The 21,151-nt window shown below is 39.2% G+C and overlaps 1 protein-coding gene across 1 annotated transcript in view; it reads right to left on the bottom strand.

Annotated features, from left to right (window-relative positions):
- The window catches only part of ZNF292 (zinc finger protein 292), an 87,443-nt gene extending 66,778 nt beyond the window's left edge, over positions 1-20,665 (bottom strand). The window contains exon 1 of the mRNA XM_057738890.1: positions 20,491-20,665. Within this exon, the coding sequence (XP_057594873.1) occupies positions 20,491-20,658 (168 nt within the window). The 5' untranslated portion in view covers positions 20,659-20,665. The remainder of the gene's footprint in view (positions 1-20,490) is intronic.
- Positions 20,666-21,151: the final 486 nt, after the last annotated feature.

Genomic DNA, 21,151 nt, shown 5'->3' with positions numbered 1-21,151 from the left:
ATTTAAAAAAAACACAGAGAAGTATGCTTAAAGTTCTAAAAGAATACAGAGTACACCAACAAAATTAAGATGATTACTGTTAATTAAATTGCCATACTGTGTCAACTGAAGGGGGCTTTTAAAAAGGTAACTTGTTAGCAAGTTACAATATATACAATATACTTGAATTCCCCATGTTAGTAAGATACAACACATACTACATACTTCAATTTCATATTATATTTCTTGCAGAAGCCAACCAGCAAGAAAATGTATTTGACAGTAATATATATTATAAATTATCTTCCTCCCTATTACTTTTACGGTTGCAAAGAATTCTATTTTCCTTTAAGATGATGAGATTTATCTCTTTGTAATTATAATCTTTCTCTAGTACACCACACCCTTAGTGAATCTCACATGTCAAAGACTTAAAGTACAGTACTATTCTTTTCATCGTAAGGGGAAAAATTCCTGTTTGTGACTTTATAAAAAGCATATTTTTCCTTTTCAAAAACACTCACTGTATACACAGTAATTATAAGCTAGGTTTTAAAAAAAATTGGCTCCTCTACAGGAAATATCATTTGCTTTTAATTTTTTACTTAAAATTCTAACTGGATAAATGTTCCATTGGAAAAATCATCACCTGTGGAGCCAGGGCCATCAGTTTTATCTTCAATAATATCTCTACCCAAAGCTGTCACAAACAGTGAAGTTAAAGCAGTAGGACCAGGAGGTAAGAAACCCCTCAAAGAGGATTCTGGTGTACTACTGTTTTATTAATTTTTTAAAATAATATAATTTATTTAATACACTATGCAGATTCATTACTTCCGCACCAGTGTAAAGGCTATTGGATATAGCAAAAAATATTTGCTTTAGAATCAATAATCTGATTATTAATTTACTTTTATTCTTTTCTCCTTCAACTTCTGGAAACACCATCATCTTCCATTTTAAGTATATATCACAGCTTCAAAGAAAAAGCGAGAACTAGGGTTCACAAAAACCAAAGGGGAAGTCAGAAATCCAGTAACCAGAGAATTGAGAAAAATTCCTGGGAATGAATGTAGTATTAATAGAACACTTCAGTCAACTGTACAGCAATAGCTGCAGATATGTGTTAAATGTTATTAAAGATATGAGAGGAATCTTAAAATTAGCAAAGCTACTGATTTTAAATACACAAGAAAACTCAAATATGAAAATATTAAACAGAATCGAATTTAGATAGCTACTAAATCATTTAACAAGTTAGCACTACTAATAAACTAGTCAAAATAGTACCATGTCTTTGTCTCCTTGCCTTACCAGCCCCACATCCTCCGGGAGTGCTTTTCTTTTAACTCAACCTCCAACTTGGGGAATTTTTTAAAAAGATAACTCACGCATGTCATTTGCTAATTTATTTTTAAAAATGACCAAGTGGAAATTTTTTGAGCAATAAATATGCTAATAACTGAATAGGACTGAAAAGTTCTCACTTGATGTTTCCTGGCTGTTTAAAGTATGAGAGATACTTAACTATGAAACACACAATTACTCCATTCCCTCATCTCAACACCTTTTGGGACCAATGATTTTTAAGGACCACTTCTACATGATTATAATCCTGCTAGAAGGAAAAACTGAATTTACAACTATGGTATTTTGTTTTTTTAATATCAAAGCTAGTTTCCATGGACTAGCAGGTGAGTCAAACAGGCAATGTGTATGAGGCGGAAAGCATTGGTACTAATCTACATAGTTTTTACGTTTAGTATGTAATTTACCTTATTTTAGGCCACTGCATCAGATAGGGCCAAACCAAAAAACTGGGGACCATACAATTATTTGAACAGAGAAAGTTTCACATAAAGAATTATTAATTATAACAGGGGAGTAACACATATAAACACATATAGGTAAAGAGCATTCTAAAGAAAATTCAAGAGCTGAGAGAGTACCAGAAGAAAAAAAACAACCCTGGAAAGGGCCCTTCCCCAAAGGTAGGGTTTGGACCTTGCTGGAGGAGGTATGGCTGCAGCCTACTGGATGGCAAAGCAGTTTACCAGGTTAGGCTGCCTGGGCCTAAGTGACTGGTAGGTGAGTCCGCAAAGGGAGTTGAGAACCTGCTTACCAGTAGTGTCTGCAAGAGGAGGGCCACAGGAAACAACCTTCTACAGCACAAACAGCTGAGCTGCGCAGGGGAAAGTGGCGTGTTGGCGGCTGGGTTGTGAATGTCCATGTCAGGAGAGCTATGGTGAGGTGGTCACAGAGTGAGGCTGGGGCTGTGAGCTCACCAAGAACCGGTCCACTCTGGGCACTCACCTGGGGCAGAGGACCACTGGATGACCCCATACTTATGCCACTAGCAGTCAAGCAGTAGGAGCAAGAAACAAAAACAGTGCAGCGTTGGTGGTATAGTGGTGAGCATAGCTGCCTTCCAAGAAACAAAAACAGACACCTCTTATTTGTGTAATGTCCCTTCAGCATCCTATACTGACAAAGCTTAACATCAATCAATGGAGAAATGCTTAAAGGGCCAAGTTCCAATATCACAGAGCAAGTAATAGAGTTGATTCAGAGCTGAGACGAAATCTAACAGGCACACTCAATACTGAGGGATCTTCATAAAGGGTAAAGCATGACAGAAACAATAACCTGGAAATACACATTACATTAAATTTGACTAAAAGACAGTATGAAAAAAAATTCTGAGCTTCCCTGGTCGCGCAGTGGTTAAGAATCTGCCTGCCAATGCAGGGACACGGGTTCGAGCCCTGGTCTGGGAAGATCCTACATGCCTCACAGCAACTAAGCCTGTGTGCCACAACTACTGAGCCCACATGCTGCAACTACTGAAACCAGTGCACCTAGAGCCCATGCTCCACAACAAAAGAAGCCACCGTGATAAGAAGCCTGCGCACTGAAATGAAGAGTAGCCCCTGCTCGCTGCAACTAGAGAAAGCCTGTGTGCAGCAATGAAGACCCAACACAGCCAATAAACAAATAATTAATTAATAAAAAAAATTCTGACTGGGTCACTGCTGTCATTTGTCCAGTACACTACAAAAAAATGGGGGAAATAAGTCCAGCAGTTATTTAATAACATATCGCAGAAACTTCAGAACTCATGGCACTATAAACCAGTGGTTTCCAAACAGTATAAAATGCACTACAGAAGGGGGGAAAAAGCTTTTCCCATGAAATCTATCTAAAACATAAACCTTATTATTTAATAAACAGACTCAACTATATAAGCTGAAACAATATGCATGCGCATATGAAATTTATGAGACATCCCTATACTGAGGGTTCATATTTAAATGTTTACTGGTAGGATAAAAGTAGCCCATGCTCCGCAACAAGAGAAGCCACTGCAATGAGAAGCCCGTGCACCACACTGAAGAGTAGCCCCCACTCACCACAACTAGAGAAAGCCCAAGTGCAGCAACAAAGACACAGCCAATAAATAAATAAATAAAAATTCTTTTAAAAAGCAGCTTAGGGCTTCCTAGGTGGCGCAGTGGTTAAGAATCCGCCTGCCAATGCAGGGGACACGGGTTCGATCCCTGCTCCAGGAAGATCCCACATGCCGTGGAGCAACTAAGCCAGTGCGCCACAACCATTGAGCCCGCGCTTTAGAGCCCGTGAGCCACAACTATTGAGCCCGTGTGCTGCAACTACTGAAGCCCACATGCCTAGAGCCTGTGCTCCGCAACAAGAGAAGCCACGGCAATGAGCAGCCCACATGCCACATCAAAGAGCAGCCCCCACTCACTGCAACTAAAAGCCCGTGCACAGCAAAAAAGACCCAACACAGCCAATAAAATAAATAAATAAATAAATAAATAAATAAATAAATAAATAAATAAATTTCTTTTAAAAAAAGAAAGGAACTCTTTTCTTAAAAAAAAAAAAAAAAAGCAGCTTAAAGGCCACTGATGACCTACTTTTACCCATGGATTTTAGGTACTTCTTTGCACCATATAACAAGGCCAAACACAACACAAATGCAGGTTTTTTCTTAATCAAATAAAATAATTGATCTTAGTTATATCTGGAGATTAGAAATAGATTTCTTCAACAAGTTGCCCTCATTGTAATTTATACATATGCACTGATTACCCTTAAAAGACCTATACATTACTCAAAGAAATTCATAAGTAATAAAACTCCTCCTACTACTAAACAAAGAACTTTACACATTCTTAAATAAGACTATTACTCAAATTCCACTACAACAACTGTTATATTCATTGTTCTGCTTTCCTGAAGTTTAGTTTCAAATGATTAAAGTTTACTATTGTAAATTCTCTTTGTATCCTAAAACAAATTTCAACAATCAACACCTACATATTCCTCCCAAAAAGAAAAAAAGTGTTTTACTCAGTTTGGATTTTGCTTTTGTTTTTTTTTTTTTAAATTAAGTCTGAGTTAATTGACTTGGGTAAGTTACTTTACTTCCCTGTGCCTCAGTAATCTAAGATATAAATAGAGATGGTAACCACCTACTTCAGAGGGTTGTTCAGGATTACAATGAGTTCATCTCTTTCAATCTCTCTCTTCCTCTCACACACACACACACACACACTGAACAGCTCCTGGCACACAATCAACATTTAATAAAGGCAAGCTATTAAGAGAGCTACTACTTATACACTCATGTCTGCTTTATAGAAACTACACATATTTCATCAAACTGAATCCTTGCCTTGAACATGGAAACCCAATGTCAGAATTAAGATGAAACAAGAGTGGTCAGAAGAAACCTGATTTCAGTAAGTAATGGTCTCTTATGAGCACAAAATTGATCCCACAATTAAAACTGGCCTATTCAAGCAAAAAAAAAAAAAAAAAGAGAATCATTTAACAGATTTAATCACTTATGATTCAGTAAAATAAGGTATGGTCCCTGCTTTTAAGGAGCTCCAATTTGGAGAGAGTGAGGAGACAAACAATATTAATATAGAAAAACTATGATAAAAGCTGAAAAAGCATACACAGTTCAATAAGGATGGGGAATATGTCATTAAATCCATTTAGGAATATAGAAAAGCCTCATGAAAAATGTAATAATACCTAATAATCTTATCACAGATTGAAGGAAAGAAATGTGGAGAAATGGGGTTGATAACAGAAGGAAACACTAAAGGAGAAAGCTAAAGTCAAAGCACAGAGGTAAGAGAAGTTAGCTAAACTGTAGTATAAGAATAGAATACAAACCCCTAAGGGCTTTATATTAAAAAGAAATAAGAGATATGGCTGCCAATCAGCCAGGCTGGCATGCTAGGTGCCATGTCCTGAAAGTCCTTGAATGTAAGGCTGCTGAGCTTGAATTTTATTTTTCATGGAATAACATTTTATGTCAGGCTTACTAATGTGATGGGTGCTGTGCCTCATCTAGCTCACAATACTACTATCCTCATTTAACAGGTTAAGAAACTGAGCCCACAGCCAATAAATGGTACAGCTGGGATTTCAACTCACGGTGTTTGAGCTCCTCTACACTACACTACCTTCTAAAAGTCTTTAAAAATATGATATCCAGGGACTTCCCAGGTGGCACAGTGGTTAAGAATCCACCTGCCAATGCAGGGGACATGGGTTCAAGCCCTGGTCCGGGAAGATCCCACATGCAGTGGAGCAACTAAGCCCGTGAGCCACAGCTACTGAGCCCATGTGCTTCAACTACTGAAGCCTGCTGGCCTAGAGCCTGTGCTCCGCAACAAGAGAAGCCACTGCAATGAGAAGCCCGAGCATTGCAACAAAGAGTAGCCCCCCCCCCCACTCTTGCAACTAGATAAAGTCCAGGCGTAGCAATGAAGACAATGCAGCAAAAAAATAAAAATTAATTAATTAAAATATATATATGGGGGCTTCCTAGGTGGTGCAGGGGTTGAGAATCCGCCTGCCAATGCAGGGGACACGGGTTCGATCCCTGCTCCAGGAAGATCCCACGTGCCGCGGAGCAACTAATCCCATGTGCCACAAATACTGAGCCTGTGCTTTGGAGCCCACGAGCCACAACTATTGAGCCCATGTGTTGCAACTACTGAAGCCCACACGCCCAGAGCCTGTGCTCTGCAACAAGAGAAGCCATGGCAATGGGGAGCCCGCGCACCACAGCGAAGAGTAGCCCCCACTCACTGCAACTAAAAGAAAGCCCGCGCACAGCAAAAAAAGACCTAACACAACCAATTAAAAAAATAATAAAACTCCTAAAATAGAATAAAAATTTATTTCTAAAAAAAATAAAATAAATAAAAAAATATATATATGATATCCATGCTTTGACATTTTAATTAACTAAGTAATTTATTTCTTGGCTGTGTTGGGTCTTCGTTGCTGCACGCGGGCTTTCTCTAGTTGTGGTGAGCAAAGCTACTCTTCGTTGTGGTGCGCCGGCTCCTCATTGCTGTGGCGGCTCCTCTTGCGGAGCACAGGCTCTAGGCACGTGGGCTTCAGCAGCTGCAGCATTGGCAGGCAGATTCTTAACCACTGCGCCACCTAGGAAGCCCCAAGATAACAATCTTAATGACAGTGTAGAAGATAGATTAGCAAAGAGAATGGAGGACAGAAAAGTACCTTCATGAAAAAAATCTTTGTTGAACTTTTTGTTGCAAGAAACTAAGTGGCCACTAATAGCATATGAGATCTAAGCAGAGAATGATACAGAAAACAGTGCATGAAAAAAATGGACAGAACTTGGTGACTGGGCTGTGGAGGTGAAAGAAGGTGCTAAAAATGACTCAAGGTTTCAAAACCTAAGTTTGAGGGGTAGGGGAGCAATGTCACCAATACCAACAGGCTTTCTTTTTTTTGAGGGGGGGATGGAGAGGAGAGTGGATGGGTTCAATTTCAGACCTGTTTAATTAGAAGTACCTACTGAACTCCATGAGGAAGAGTTCCACAGGTGGTTGGAAACAGGAGTCAAGAGTGGCAAGGTCTAAGAGAACGGATCCCTGGAAATCCTATCCAGTGTGAGTGACAGGAGACGCTGTCAGAGTGGATGCCTGCTGAAGATTAGTATGTAAAGTGCGGACTGTCAACTAGGGCTCATGAGCCACTTTCTGATTAGAGTCCTGTCTCAGACATGAGGATGAGGTGAGGAAAATAGTTGAGAGTCATTAATGAAGAGTGAAAGGAAGAAAAGATTATTGAGGAAATGCCACAAAAAAAAAATTCAAAAATGTTGGATCTAGTCCTCTTAAATATATTAATATTAGCTAATAATTACCATGCATTTCCAGCAGGTGAAAGGAAGAATCAGTGAAGATGAGTAATGAGCAGTCAAAAGGCAGAAGAATTGGGAAAGCAGTGTAAATACGAGGGTGAGTCAAAAATTATCTGCACTCTGGCTGTAGAATTCATTTTAATTAACTTTTAGAAAAGACAAATACATCATTTTTTGACATAATCTCCTTGCTTTTCAATACACTTTGTCCATCCGTAAACAAGCTTTCGTACTCTGTCATTAAAAAATGTTTTAGGCTGAGCTGCAAGCCATGAATGCACCGCTGTCTTTCACTTTGTCAAAAGTGACTCTTCATCCTCATAGGGCTGCTTTCAGGGAACCAAACAGGTTAAAGTCTGATGAAGCAAGATCAGGACTATAGGGAGGATGGTTTAACACCTCAAAACGAAGTTTTTGCAGAGTGTCCACTGTGTGGGCAGAAGTGTGCAGATGTGCATTGTCATGCAAGATCACAATGCCCTTAGATGGCAGTCCTCTGTGGTTAATCTGAAATATAGGCTTCAGCTCTTCAATATGCATCTCTATCCATTCATACACACTTCTTCGCAACAAAACCCTTTCTCCATACTGTGCAGTCTTTGATAAATGACAGCACCAGGTACACCCTCAGACCACAAAAAACGAATCACTGCACGCTGCTCTTCTTTTGTGCAGATCACAAGTGGGGCATCCATTTTTACTCGCACCACAGTTACAAATGAACTGATGTAACACGTTCACACCTGCACAGCAGTGACTGGGGAAACAGCAGACTTGAACGGAAAGCGCTGGTAAGACAGTGGGCCCAACAGAAGTTTTAATATAACTGGAGTGTGGAAAATTTTTCACTCACCTTCATAAATTGAAGGGAGATGAACTTAAGATGGGGTCACAAACATTTTAAAATGCCAACAGAGGCTGAAGAGGCAGTCACTTCAGCCTGTAGGCATGAATGAGTCCAATACTGTCCGACCTTCTGATTTTTCAGGAGAAGCCAAATACCCTTATTTCAACATGAAAGCTTATGATTTTTAAAATGCTGACAGGGACATCCCTGGTGGCGCAGTGTTTAAGAATAAGCCTGCCGATGCAGGGGACATGGGTTCGAGCCCTAGTCTGGGAAGATCCCACATGCTGCAGAGCAACTAAGCTTGTGCGCCACAACTACTGAGCCTGCGCTCTAGAGCCCAAGAGCCACAACTAATGAGCCCATGCTCCGCAACTACTGAAGCCCGTGCTCCACAAGATAACCACCTAGGGCCCGTGCTCCACAAGATAACCCACCACAATGAGAAGCCTGCACACCGCAACAAAGAGTAGTCCCTGCTCTCCACAACTACAGAAAGCCCGCACACAACAGTGAAGACCGAACACAGCCAATAAGTAAAAATAAATAAATTTATAATAAATAAAATGCTGACAATTAAATTTTATTAAACACAATATGCAGGCATATATAATAGTCTGTGCTGCTGAATTGCTACTTGGGTCTAAAGCTAATAAAGTATTACAAATATGCCAAGCAAGTGACCTTCAAAAGAGCATTTTCCTTAGTGTGGTGAGGGATAGAAACCAAACTTCAACAGAAGGTAAGAAATGAAGACAATATATAGGGTACTTTTCCAAAGAAGTCTGGCAAGACTAGAAAACAAGAGTTAGAGAAAGACATTTTTAGGATAGGAGACATCTCATACATGAAGGGTTTAGAGAAAAGGGAGAAAGCTGAAGACACGATCAACAAAGCAAAAAGATGAGAAAGACACACACACATCTCTATAGGCTAATGGACTGAAGTGATGAAAAGAAAAATGTGATGAAACAGGAAGTGGAAAGGTTCTCTGAGAAGATGCACAGATGAAAAGATCCACTTGCCAGGGAACAGACACTTCTTTGGAAACCCAAGGAAGAAAATAAAAGATCTAGAGAAAATACGAGATGAATATATGAGGGAATATATAAGATGACCTAGGCCCCCTCAATAAATTTTCAGAAAGAATTAAACATAAGCACTGAGTATATCTATGGGACTGTTTTGTGCTAAGTTTCACTATTGCTTAATATTTATTGTTTCTCTGATAAGGCACAGTTTCTCTATTTAGACATATTCACATCAGTGCCACGCTTCCAGAGAAGTAAATTTAAATCTTAAGTACCAAAGAATGAGTTTATTTAGTGTGCCTTGGTATGTAAGACAAGAATAAGCAGCATGGGACTTCCCAGCAATTAAGACCCCAACTCCCAATGCAGGGAGGGCCTGGGTTCGATCCCTGGTCAGGGTACTAGATCCCATATGCATGGCACATCTAAGGAGCCAGCAAGCTGCAACTAAGGAGCCTGTGAGCCACAACTAAGGAGCACACTGCTGCAACTAAGGAGCCCACCTGCCACAACTAGGACCTGGTGCTTTGCATATTATAATGCATATTATAAAACTGGAACCAAAAAAATAAAGAAAGAAAAAAAAGAATAAGTAGCACAATTAAAAGTCTTTAAAATCAAATATATTAACATTGCTTTATTATGCCTCTAAGACAAAAACATTCACTATCTTTTGGTAGAGTGTCGAGAAACAGTAGAATGAGGGAAAATAAGAAAAAAGAACCATTTGAGAAAAAAATAACATCAGAAGAGAACTCTGCTTGAACTCCCTTTACAACCTCTGGTAATGGTATTGTTATTTCCTAGATTAGCTCTGTACTTGTCAAAATGTTCTGCAGCGGTAACTTCTGTTTTATACATCAAGATTTCAAGTAACACTTTGGGGGTTGGGGGGAGGAAAAGGGAGTTCCCCTCATTTTTTTTTTTAAGTTTGAAAACCCCTACATGATAAAAAACTAAAGAGTATTTTACTAAGATTAATGTTCTTTTATGAGGGAAAGTTTCAGACCTAATCCTTGTAAATGTATTAATAGCTAACATTTGCTGCGTGCTTCCAGCATTATAATATGCAAAGTGGTCAACAAACATTATATCTTAATCACAACAGCTTTAAGGCAGATATTATCCTTACCTCCAGTCTAGAGATGAGGATACGGACACAAAACCAAGCGTGAAGTTCAACAGAAGTAAGGGAGTTGGAATTCAAATCATAGTTCAAAATCTATACTTTTAGTTACTAGGTAATACTAGCTTCTCTCATCCCAGCCTCTCAAATCCCAGGTTTAAAATTCTGGACAAAGGAAAGATTTTAATTGCAAAGCCAGTAATCGTCTCCTGGTACATTCACACACATTGAGTAATCTGCACCCCCCCCATTACAAAAAGATCTTTCATAAATTATTATAAAATCTAATCCTACCTTCTCTAAAATGTAGGCTTCAAACAAGCTGGTAAATCAGTACTCTAATGCTATTTTCAAAATGATAACAGATAACTTGAAAATGACAGAATTATTAATATAATAAAATTATGCTAGGTCATTATCATATATAAAACAGCAAAGGTGTTTCCAAAGTAATCTCTAAGTGTAAATGAAAATGTGCTTTGTATGACAACAATCATTTTAAACAATCATGCCTTTGAGCAATTCTTATATCAACAACCAACAAAAGTCTGTAGCATCTCCATTTCAAGTTTAAAAAAAAAAAAAAAAAACCAGGAAAGTCATAAGTAGCATGCCAAGGGTCGCAATAAACAATTCTGTGAAAATTAAAATCAGTGTCCTTAGAATTTCAATACTTTAATTCACAGTATCTAATGAGCTGTCAAACAAAGCATATATGAAAGAATCTAGAGGGTTTTTTCATCAAGTGAAACAAGATTTACAAAAGATAATTTGGGGTGGGGGGACACCAAACACCACAGGTGTTTTCACTCAAGATAGGGAAATCCTCAAAGGTCTTTTGATGTCAAAAATAATTTCTCTTTGGGCAGCATTTACAACATCAGATTGCCTTTTCAAAAATACTAGATGGGTAACAATATTACATATACTAAATCTGACTCATTTCTTGCCAACATATTCAGGTTTACATCCTAGAGGTAATTCTCAATTACTAAGAAGCAGTAGTTATGACAAGCACTCAGAAACCCTTCCTATAAAATATCTTCACGCTGATGATGAACTTCATGATCAATCTGTTTGTGGATATAAACTTTATTCACAAAGTTTGTTATGTTATCTGCAACATCCCATTTTAGTCAGGCAAATTTTTGTAAAAATTTTCCCTAAAAAGAGGCTTAAAATACAGTTATACACATATGGATTGGATAGGTCATAAGTCACAGATTCAAACTACTTAAGCATCAATTTTAACAGGTATTTTACTAAACTTCATGTTTTATTCTTTTGAAATATAATCTTGTGAAAGTTTTGTTGAGAAAATTAATAGATATTTGTAGTTTCAGAATATAAGTTAACAAAAATGTTTACGCGTTTTTTTTTTTTTGGTGCCAAAACCTGGGAGTGTCATGCTTTTAAATTAAATGTACAACGATGTTTCAGGTTTTTTATGTTAACTGAGATTTATCATATTTGCAAAAATTAGGGAAAGGTCAAGAATATGTACACATATTTATCCAGAAAATACAAAATGTAAGGTATTTATTTTATATAAATAAAAATTCTAAATGCCTACCTTTGATGATAATGAGCAAACTAAAAGAAGTAGCAAAATCATCCTGATTTACTGGAAAAAAATTTCTCTCAAAATTACAAATATCTGTTTAAATTAACTGTAGTACGTCAAAATTACTATAGGACTTAATTTAAATATTTGCTATGCTAGCTTTCCAATACCGCTATAAAACTTATTGGGGGAATTCCCCAGTGGCCCAGTGGTTAGGACTAGGCACTTTCACTGCAGGGGAGTTGGGGGTTCAATTCCCAGTTGGGAAGCAAAGATCCCACAAGCCCTGAAAGTCCGGGGGTGCGGCCAAAAAACAAACAAACAAAAAACTGACTGGGATGGGGATCAAGTCAATTAATTACTACTTTTAAATTTAGATTACCTCTAACTGTAAAGCCTCTATCTAGGAGTGATAAACTTAAAATACAACATTGCCTACATGTCAGGCATCAATAAAGATCCCAAATGTTCCACATGAACATATTATCCATATATTTGAAATTCATTTTTTAAAGAACTGCTTCATTTTAGCCATTTACCCATATATATCAGTCTTCATAAACAAATACCTAGTAAAACTGAACACTTTCTGATAAATCAGTGTCATACTGAACAAGTATTATAAAGCAGTGATGAGGTCCTAAGAGGCAATTTGGATAAACAGACATTTAAACAGACTAAATGCCTTTTAATCCTATGATCTCACAGGTCTTCAGGTTAAACAATTTATTGTTAGTAAAGCGTAACAGTGCCTGTTTTGAACATTTATTCTCTTCCTCTTCAATCTGTTTGGTCTAGACTCTAATTTCAAGCTTCACTCTCACCTCAGACAAAGCATGAGCTAAAATCTTGTCCAGATTGTTGGGGACCTCCTATCTGAACTCAAAGCCATTTGACTTTTCACTGCATTACTCTGCTCCTCTCAACGACGTCACAAAGGCAGTAAAATGAGGAATGAACAATTTAGATGGAGCAGAAAGTTCCTGCTGAATAGTGAAAATATGAAAAAAAAAAAGTAAACAGTAGAGCACGGAGAGCACTGGGCTCGCTTAGCGTTGGATTTGATCCCACGTACCAGCATTTCTCAAGTTGATTCCATGGACATATGCTGGGGTTTTAGCACTCACTTTAAGAAATTTAAAACTGTATTTTAATTTTGATGCTCCTCATAAATAAAAACGTCCGAATGTTCTGAATCAACTAGACTAGAAGGCTACCTTACAACTTAGGACTACTTGGGTTTGTGCTTCTTACTGAACTGAGTCCATTGATTCCCTATAAGCAGTGTTTTCCAATTTGTTGGTTATTACATATTAGTGGATCGTAAAATCAAAAGCAGCTTTTAAATAATAATAATAATAATAATAAATGAAAACAGAATGCATCACACATAGTAAAGATAAGTATTTTTTTGCGATGATTTTGTTTCAGTGGACAACTAAGTGGTGAAGTAAAAAAAGTTACATCTTACTCTGAGCTGAGTAACTAAAATCTACAGACTCATGGGTTTCTGCAAACACAAATTTGAGAAACACTGTCTCAAGTACTGGACTGACACTAAGGTAGAAGGATAAAAACAGGATGTTGAGGGAATTTCACAAACTGAATGGAAGGTTAAAAGCAAGTTCATCAGTTAGGGAAAAAGAAGTTCAAATATTAGGACAAGAACTAGGATGTTATTATTAAACTGTTCAAGGTAGAGACAACACAAAACACCAAATACAGACCAGGTTTAATATTAAGCTAAAGAACCATGGCAAATAAGAGGCTGTTCCACACATTTTCCAAAGTTACAGTGATACAGTGGGATGCCCTTCTGTTTGGAGATTGAGATTAGAAAGCAGGAAAGGAAATGCCTTTTACTAACCTAAGAGAAAAGGGGCAATGGATGTGCTTTGATGACAGAATATGTGTGATGAGAAAGAAAGCAGAGGTGGGGCTATAGAGACAAAAAGTAAACTCTGACCCATACAAGTGCCCCAAATTGCAGTGGAGAATAAACGGAAGTAGGATACATTGTAGATTGTTATAAAATTGGTCCTTGAAGAATCACATCTCCCTGTGCCCACAAAGAGGCTGGGTTTAACTACTTGTTGAGCCAATGGGAGAATGGCGAATATGACACAAGCAGAGGCTTGAAAAGCAGTTGTGCTACAGAACTGGCTTTCTTGCTGCCAAGTAAAGAAATTCAGGCTACCTTACTAGAGGGTAAGAGTGCAGCAGAGATGAGTCAACTTAACTGGAGCCCCTCGACCAACCCACCAGCCACAAGACATATGACTGAGACCATCTGGGATCATTCAGTCCCAGACAACCTTCCAGCTGACTGCAGAATTAACCAACAGACCCACAGACTTGAGAACAGTAATAAAAATGGCTGCTCTTTTAAAGCCACTGTGTTTTTGAGTAGTTTGTTACATGGCAATAACTGATACAGAATACTTCAAAAAAAAAAAACCAAAGGCTCTAACATTCTGAACTTTTAAAACTTTCAATGCCTCAAACCTGAAAGGGTAAGTCTTTAGGAAATGTAACCATATATTATCTACACTTACAAGATTAGTTAAAATTTCTTGGTTTGGATACTAAACCCTTAGTCTGGTTCTAATCTACCTTTTCTATCCTATTTTTCATCCCAATCCCTGACATTTTTCTCCGAGATGCCAGTTTGAAAAGTTGTTCCAGTTCTCTGAGGTTTATTTCCATCCCTCCCACTTTAGTAATCCACATTCAAGACCCAATGTAAATAGTATTTTCCTTTCCTGTTCAATTTTTAGCTAATTTAAGTAACCTCAAAATGCTCTAGTTTTCTTAATTCACACTCTGCTAACTGTATGAATCACTAGATACTTTATTATCTAATAGTATTACCTGCTTAACTATTAACATATGTACCAGATTTTGTAAGCTCTATCCACACCGTAATTCTCCATAGCTCCCTTAGTGCACCCACATAAGACGAATTTAAATACCTGTTGAAAATAAAGTGAAGATATATGTAATTAATTTGAATTTTCACAAATCTTCCTGCTAAATATCTGTAAGGAGGGAAAAGATAATATTTTTTCCTATGAGGTGCACTGTGCAACTCTAAATGCTAAAAGAGAAACAATGAATCGAGAGGCTCTTCTGGAAAACAATACATAGTTAAAAGTTACACAGGTTACCTAACAAACACATTAATAAAAAGTAAACTTCCCATTTTGTAAGCAAAGCTACTCACTTATTGATTGGTTATTTTTATGAATTGAATTTATATGTGGGAGTTGGGAAAAATAAGGTAATTTCTCAACTTTGACGGAATCTCAAGGAAAATTAGTACAGCAGCCGTTTCATATAGTCAAGACCATATATTTTCAAAAATCCCTGGTTTTGCAGGTTAATCATATAAAATATCATGAATGGCAATTGCAGAATACATCTTCCCATCCCCCATTTTCATTTAGGACCAAGTCTCAAGAAGAGGCAAGCAAAATTTGGTAAAGTTTTCCTTTACTGAAACTGTTATGAGTATATTCTGGGAAGTGGAATTTAATATCTCCAGCATGCAATCATACTAATTATGAACACTTAAATTATTTCCCCTGAGCATTACCTAAACTTTTGAAGTTTAAATGACTTATTACTCCCTCAATACCTAAAGTAATTATCACTAATTAACAAGCAAGCCATCTTTTCTTCTGATTTGAAGTGACCTACAAATTAACTTAAGATAGTCTCTAATACTCAAAAGAAAGTCTAGTTTCTCAAGGAAAATGTTTAAGCTTCTTCAAAATTCTTGCCACTACAATTAAAGCTGAGCAAAACACTCAAACAAAATAATTAACTTGTATCAAAGAGATGAAAGAAATACATACAAAGATATATTGTAACTGCACAATTTAAACACTTAGTGCTCTCAAAAGTTTTAATTTCATTTTTGTTTCTTATATGAAACATAGTTAATAAAGGCATTAAGGTCTAGGTCAAATCCTACCTCTTCAGTAAACCCTTCTGATATCCCAGCCTGATGAGCTTACTCCCTACTTTGAACTCTACTGAAATTACTACATGTAAAATTAACTTATTCTTCTAAATAACCACCAACAATTAACCAATTAGACAGTCACAGACTAGAATTATTATACAACTGAAAATAGAAAGCCATAGATTTACATTGGCAGCTATAGAATGATCTCAAAGATACCTTTTTTGGTGAAAAAGGCAGTGTACAGAATGTCATTTTTTAATTTTTTTTTAAAGAGTAAACTATTTCTGGAAAGATGTATAATATACTATTAGGGGACTATCTTTGTGGAAGGTGACGGGAGGCCTAGGGTGGGAAGGAGATCAAGTTTTCAGTGTATGCCCTTTCTTGGTGTTTGAATGTTTAACAACCATTTTAATGTACCATATTTTCAATTAAAAAAAGAATAAAAAATAAAGCAAATATGTTAATGACACAGCCTTCTGACATCTCTTCAATTGTCACCTTGAAGCGATATTTAAATCTTATTAGTTTATATCCTACTACGGTCTCCTTTATCTTACATTCCCTAACATTTAAACCTAGTCCTGCATTAAATTCTTGCTTAAAAGCACAGAATTTCAATTATATCAAAAGGTCAGCTCTCTGCTGTCATCAGGACAACTAAGTATGCTGACTTTGCTACCCTCTTTAACCTAGTAAAAGTGAATTGTTTTAGTAATTCTTTAAGTAATTGCTTGTAATTTCTGCTAAGAAAGTAGAAATTTTCAAGTTCAATGTGCACTGAAGCTCCGTGTGCATTTATATATGGTTGAAAAGCATCAACCTGGATCTGCTCCAGATTACATTTCTTAACCTAACAATATTAACATGAAAAGAGCACAATAACAAAAAAAAATACCTTAACATATTCTTTTTCTTTTTCATCACTGTTTCTCAAAAGGGCACTGTGGGTATTTAGGCAGAGGGATAAATTTCACTGGGGTGGGACTGTCCTGGTCACTTCGGAAAATGTGGCATCCATGGCCCATGGACACTAAATGCCACTTATCACATCCCCAGTCACTGCAGTAACCACACAACTGACCCCACATATTTCCAAATGTCCTTGAAGAGAAATGCAGTGGGAAAAAATACTCTGCCCAGTTAAGAAGCACTACTTACATAAATTAAGGTATGAACAAAGGTATGGTGTGTGTGTGTGTGTGTGTGAGAGAGAGAGAGAGAGAGACGATACACAACCATATTTCCACCTTTTAAAATGATTATCAGTCACCAGAAGATAAGCAACCCAAAACAGTCACAACTCATGTATTAATCAACCAGTCATCCAGTCCAGTATATAATGCTGTCAACACCATGCTCCAACAAAGCATTCTTCAACTATTACAATGGCTTCACTTCTTAAATGAATAATCATTTAAATATCCTTTTAGAACAATTCTTCTATTGGAATGCTTCTGTTGAAACTCCCAAATAAATAACCTTCTATATAAAAGATATAAATCACAGTTTACTACAACTACCCGTCTACCTTTCTGCAGAGACTGGAGGATCCTTGTAGCCAGGGACTGTGCTCATGCACCTGCCCTCGGTGCAAGTATTCAATAATGATGCAGAATGAGTGAGTGAGTGAGTGAATGCTGGCCTAGTCTAATACAATAAACAGTCCCAGAAGTTCCGACTACTACCAGTTTTTATATATAGTAATGATACTGAAACAAATAAAAGACATTATTTCTGATTCTATATTCTTATTCTAATTTGATTTTATGAAAATTAAACATTATCCAGATTACAGCTAGCTTGTAAAGACAGAAGGAAGATTTGACAGACACTCCCATATGCCCATCCTCTACCACCTTCCCCTCCTCCTACTCTTAAGCGTTAAGCAAATGTTCATGTAAAAGTGGGGCAGGTTTCCAGGAAGCAACCCAATATAAAGAGCAAAACAATACTGTTAACAATAAGAAAACACTTAAATGTTTTTCATTTCTATTTTACTTCTCAGAACTCAAGAAATCTGTTACTATCCTACACTTCATTCAAAAAGAAAGAAAAACCTATAAACTAGAAAGAGTAAGCAACTTTATTTCTGTAGGTTTCACTACATTCTCCAGAAACTCACCTTTTGATGAGGTAAAAAAAAAATCAGAATATAAACTAATTCACGTTTAAAAATAAATGCAACAATGAAGATTACACAAGCACTAAGCATCAACACACACAATATTAAATCTGAAGGCCACTAACTCTGACAACTATTTATTCCTCTTTGCCTTCTTGAAGCATGTGAATATCCCAGTTTTACAGGAAAGCTTAGATAGAAAAAGTTAAATGATAATCTCCAGGTTAGAAACATAGATACAATTTTTAGCTCCTAGAATTTCTAGCACTGTTTTTAGACTGCTCCAATAAATTCTGTAATTGTTTACCACTGCTCTGCTCAACTTGGATCAAAATGTTAGTAATGGCTATGATACAATTTTAAAGAAACAACTGTTTCAAGTTACCTCCCACCTGGCAAGACCAAATAGGTAACTTAAAATATATACACAGAAAGTGTTCTACTGGGGACCTTAAACATCAGATACACTCTGTTAGTCAAATAATGGAGATCGCTTTTAAAAGCATTTACATCATTGTGAAGTTAAAGTGCATGCAACATTTCATTATTTTTGAATTCCACAAACCCAGCATTTGTTTTATTACTATTTCATGTAGCACTAGTCAATAAAAACAATTTACATGTTGTAAGACTAAGCACTTTAATACAGGAAATTACTTTCATGCTGACAAAAAAGAATGTTTCATTCATTGCAAATTTTAAAGTGACAAATATCTGATGTTGCACACCTTCCAAGTTAGGTCCAACTGGTATGAGATTCCACTTTCCCAGAATTATTCATCCTGCTTATAAATACTGCTGGTCAAGAGTATTTACAGTAATCAGCCTCAAATCCATCAGTGGAAACTGTTACCTGAAAAACGTCTTTTGGCAAAGCTAAACTTTAATACTTTTCACTAACTAAAAAGCTAAGCAAAGTTAGCTAACTTTGCTTAGCTTTTTAGTTCCTTTTATGGGTATCTTACTAAAGTTTTTTGTTTTTGTCTTTAAGATAAATTTTTACATCTAAAAGACCAATTAAGAATGAGTGGTTACAGTCAGGATAGTGAAATTAAATTCTTTAAAACTAGGATTCAAAGGAATGACAGAATCTCGATGCCATAGGTATTTACAAGATCTGTATTACCTGAAGTGGGTGGCTTTCACGTTGCATTTATTCCAAGTCATCATGTGATCTCACAAAATTGGTTTTTGCGTGTTTTTTGTTTTTGTTTTTTTTAAGATAACGAACCCCCATCAAATAATTTGTGACAATAAGGTGCATACAACAATGGAGAATTTTTGGTATGGAGTGATGTATCCCTGATCTTACAAAGAAAAATTTCAGAACTTGGAGGCTAAAAATTAAGTGAAGATGTGATCTACTCTGAAACGCCAAAACGGTCCACCATTGTTCGACCTTAAGTTCAGTTATCTTTCCAAAACAATTTCTCTATGACGATATGTTCGCAAGCTAACTCTAAATGTGCCCCGTATAAATGTTTTCTTCCTCAAGAAGATAATCTAACCAAAATCTTCACCACAGCCAGCAGCAGCACCTTGAAATTTCAAACGTAACTGTAGAGTATGTAACCAAGTCCAAATGTAGGCGCAAACTCCCCGATTTCTATTAAGCACACAGTGCTATTAACATTCCAAACCCTGGTTTAGAAGGCGGTTACTGGAAAGCAGTGTCCTTGTGCAAGAAAAGGAAGGAAAGGCCTGAAACTGACCTGAGCACGGGTCCACATGAACCTCAGTCTTCTCCGTTCCACCGGGAGGCCAAACAGGGAAGGCTCCAAGTAACAGGGGTGTGGGGAGACGGGGGAGGAAGGGCAGAGAGGAAACCACACTCCTCCAAGGGTGAACGCAGAAGAGAAGCGGGCTCTGGAAAAGCCGCTCCACGGGGACATGCGACCCCAAGATACACACACAGGGACAGCTTCTCTCCACCGAGGAGAGCAACCTTTATCATGGAAGCGGTGCTCTTAGCAAGTAAAGGCAGGAGGGGGACAACCTCCGCGTCCCCTACCCCCGAACGTCTCGCCCAGCTAGAAGGGGTCGGCAGGCACTGCTCCTCAGAACATCAACAAAGGCCCCTTCAGTCCTAAGGCGCAACTCCAACAACAAAGGCCCGGAGACAGCGAGAACGGGGCCGGGGGCGGGACGGGATGAAAGCAAGGGGAGGCAGAGGAATCAAACCAGTGGGGGCGCAGGCCCGTCTGCCTGGGAACCAGGGGCGCAGAGGCGGGGGGCGCGGTAATCCCCAGCGCACAATAAGAGGAAGAGGAAGGGGACCCGGCCTCCATTCCCCTCTTACCCTCGCCGACGACGCGGACGGCTCCGAGCCCTCGCCGTCTACATCCCTCGGCCTCGGGGACCGCGCAGTCCCGAGTTCGGGGAGGGAAAGGGGAGGGGGGATTTTCCGCCCTGACCACAACTCCCTTCCCCCAGCCGGGAGCCGCCGACGACAGCCGCCACAACGGCAGCCACACAAAGGCGCCTTCCTCCTACTCCCCGCTCCCGCCCGGGCGGCGGCGCCGACGATGCCAAGGCAGCGACGACCACGGCTCGGCCGCCAGGCGCTCGCTCGCCCTCTTCCCCCTCTAGCAGGGGGAAAGGGGGAGGGGACCCCAGGCGCCCTCACCTGGCACAGCTGCTGACAGTATTCCGTGGCCGCCTCCACGGCCGGCACCCGGCTTTCCCGCAGCTGCCGCTCCAGCTCCTGGAGCCGCTCGCCCAGGCGCTGCAGCTCCGCGGCGCAGCCGCCGCCGCCGCGACTCAACCTCTCCTGCTCGGCCTCTTCGTCCGCCATCTTCACACCCCGCTCCGTCGCGTACGCACCTGGGTCACGTGATAACACAATGCCACGTTCGGCGGGGTCACGTGCCGGGCGCGCTCGCACGCCGCCGAGCACGTACAAAGGGCCCCGTGGGGAGGATGGGGGACGGGGAGAGTGGCGCGAGGGAGCCCCAGGGAGGTGAAGGGAAGGGGAAAGGAGGAGGGCGGGGTTGGGCGGTGCGGAAAACCGCGGTTTACTTACCCCGAGCGGGAAGTGGGCAGCAGCGGATGAAAGGGGCGGGCCGGTGGAGGCCTGTTCTCGGTCACGTGGGCACCGCGACGCGGGGAAAAGCCCGGGGAGGGGCTGTCCTCTCGAGCGTCCTGATCCCGGCGTGGCTTTCCCCAGTCCCCGAAGTCTTCTACGGACACATGCCCCAGATCCCCCAGAGGACGGGTGAGGGAGAGCTCTGGGTGGGCTGGGGCGAGGGCTGCATTTGCGATCGGCCCGAAGGCAGGCCACAGGCAGG

Source organism: Hippopotamus amphibius, chromosome 6 (assembly GCF_030028045.1).
Source record: "Hippopotamus amphibius kiboko isolate mHipAmp2 chromosome 6, mHipAmp2.hap2, whole genome shotgun sequence".
NCBI lineage: Eukaryota > Metazoa > Chordata > Mammalia > Artiodactyla > Hippopotamidae > Hippopotamus > Hippopotamus amphibius.
The sequence above is the reverse complement of the archived record's forward strand: the minus strand, read 5'-3'. Positions and strand labels throughout refer to the sequence as shown.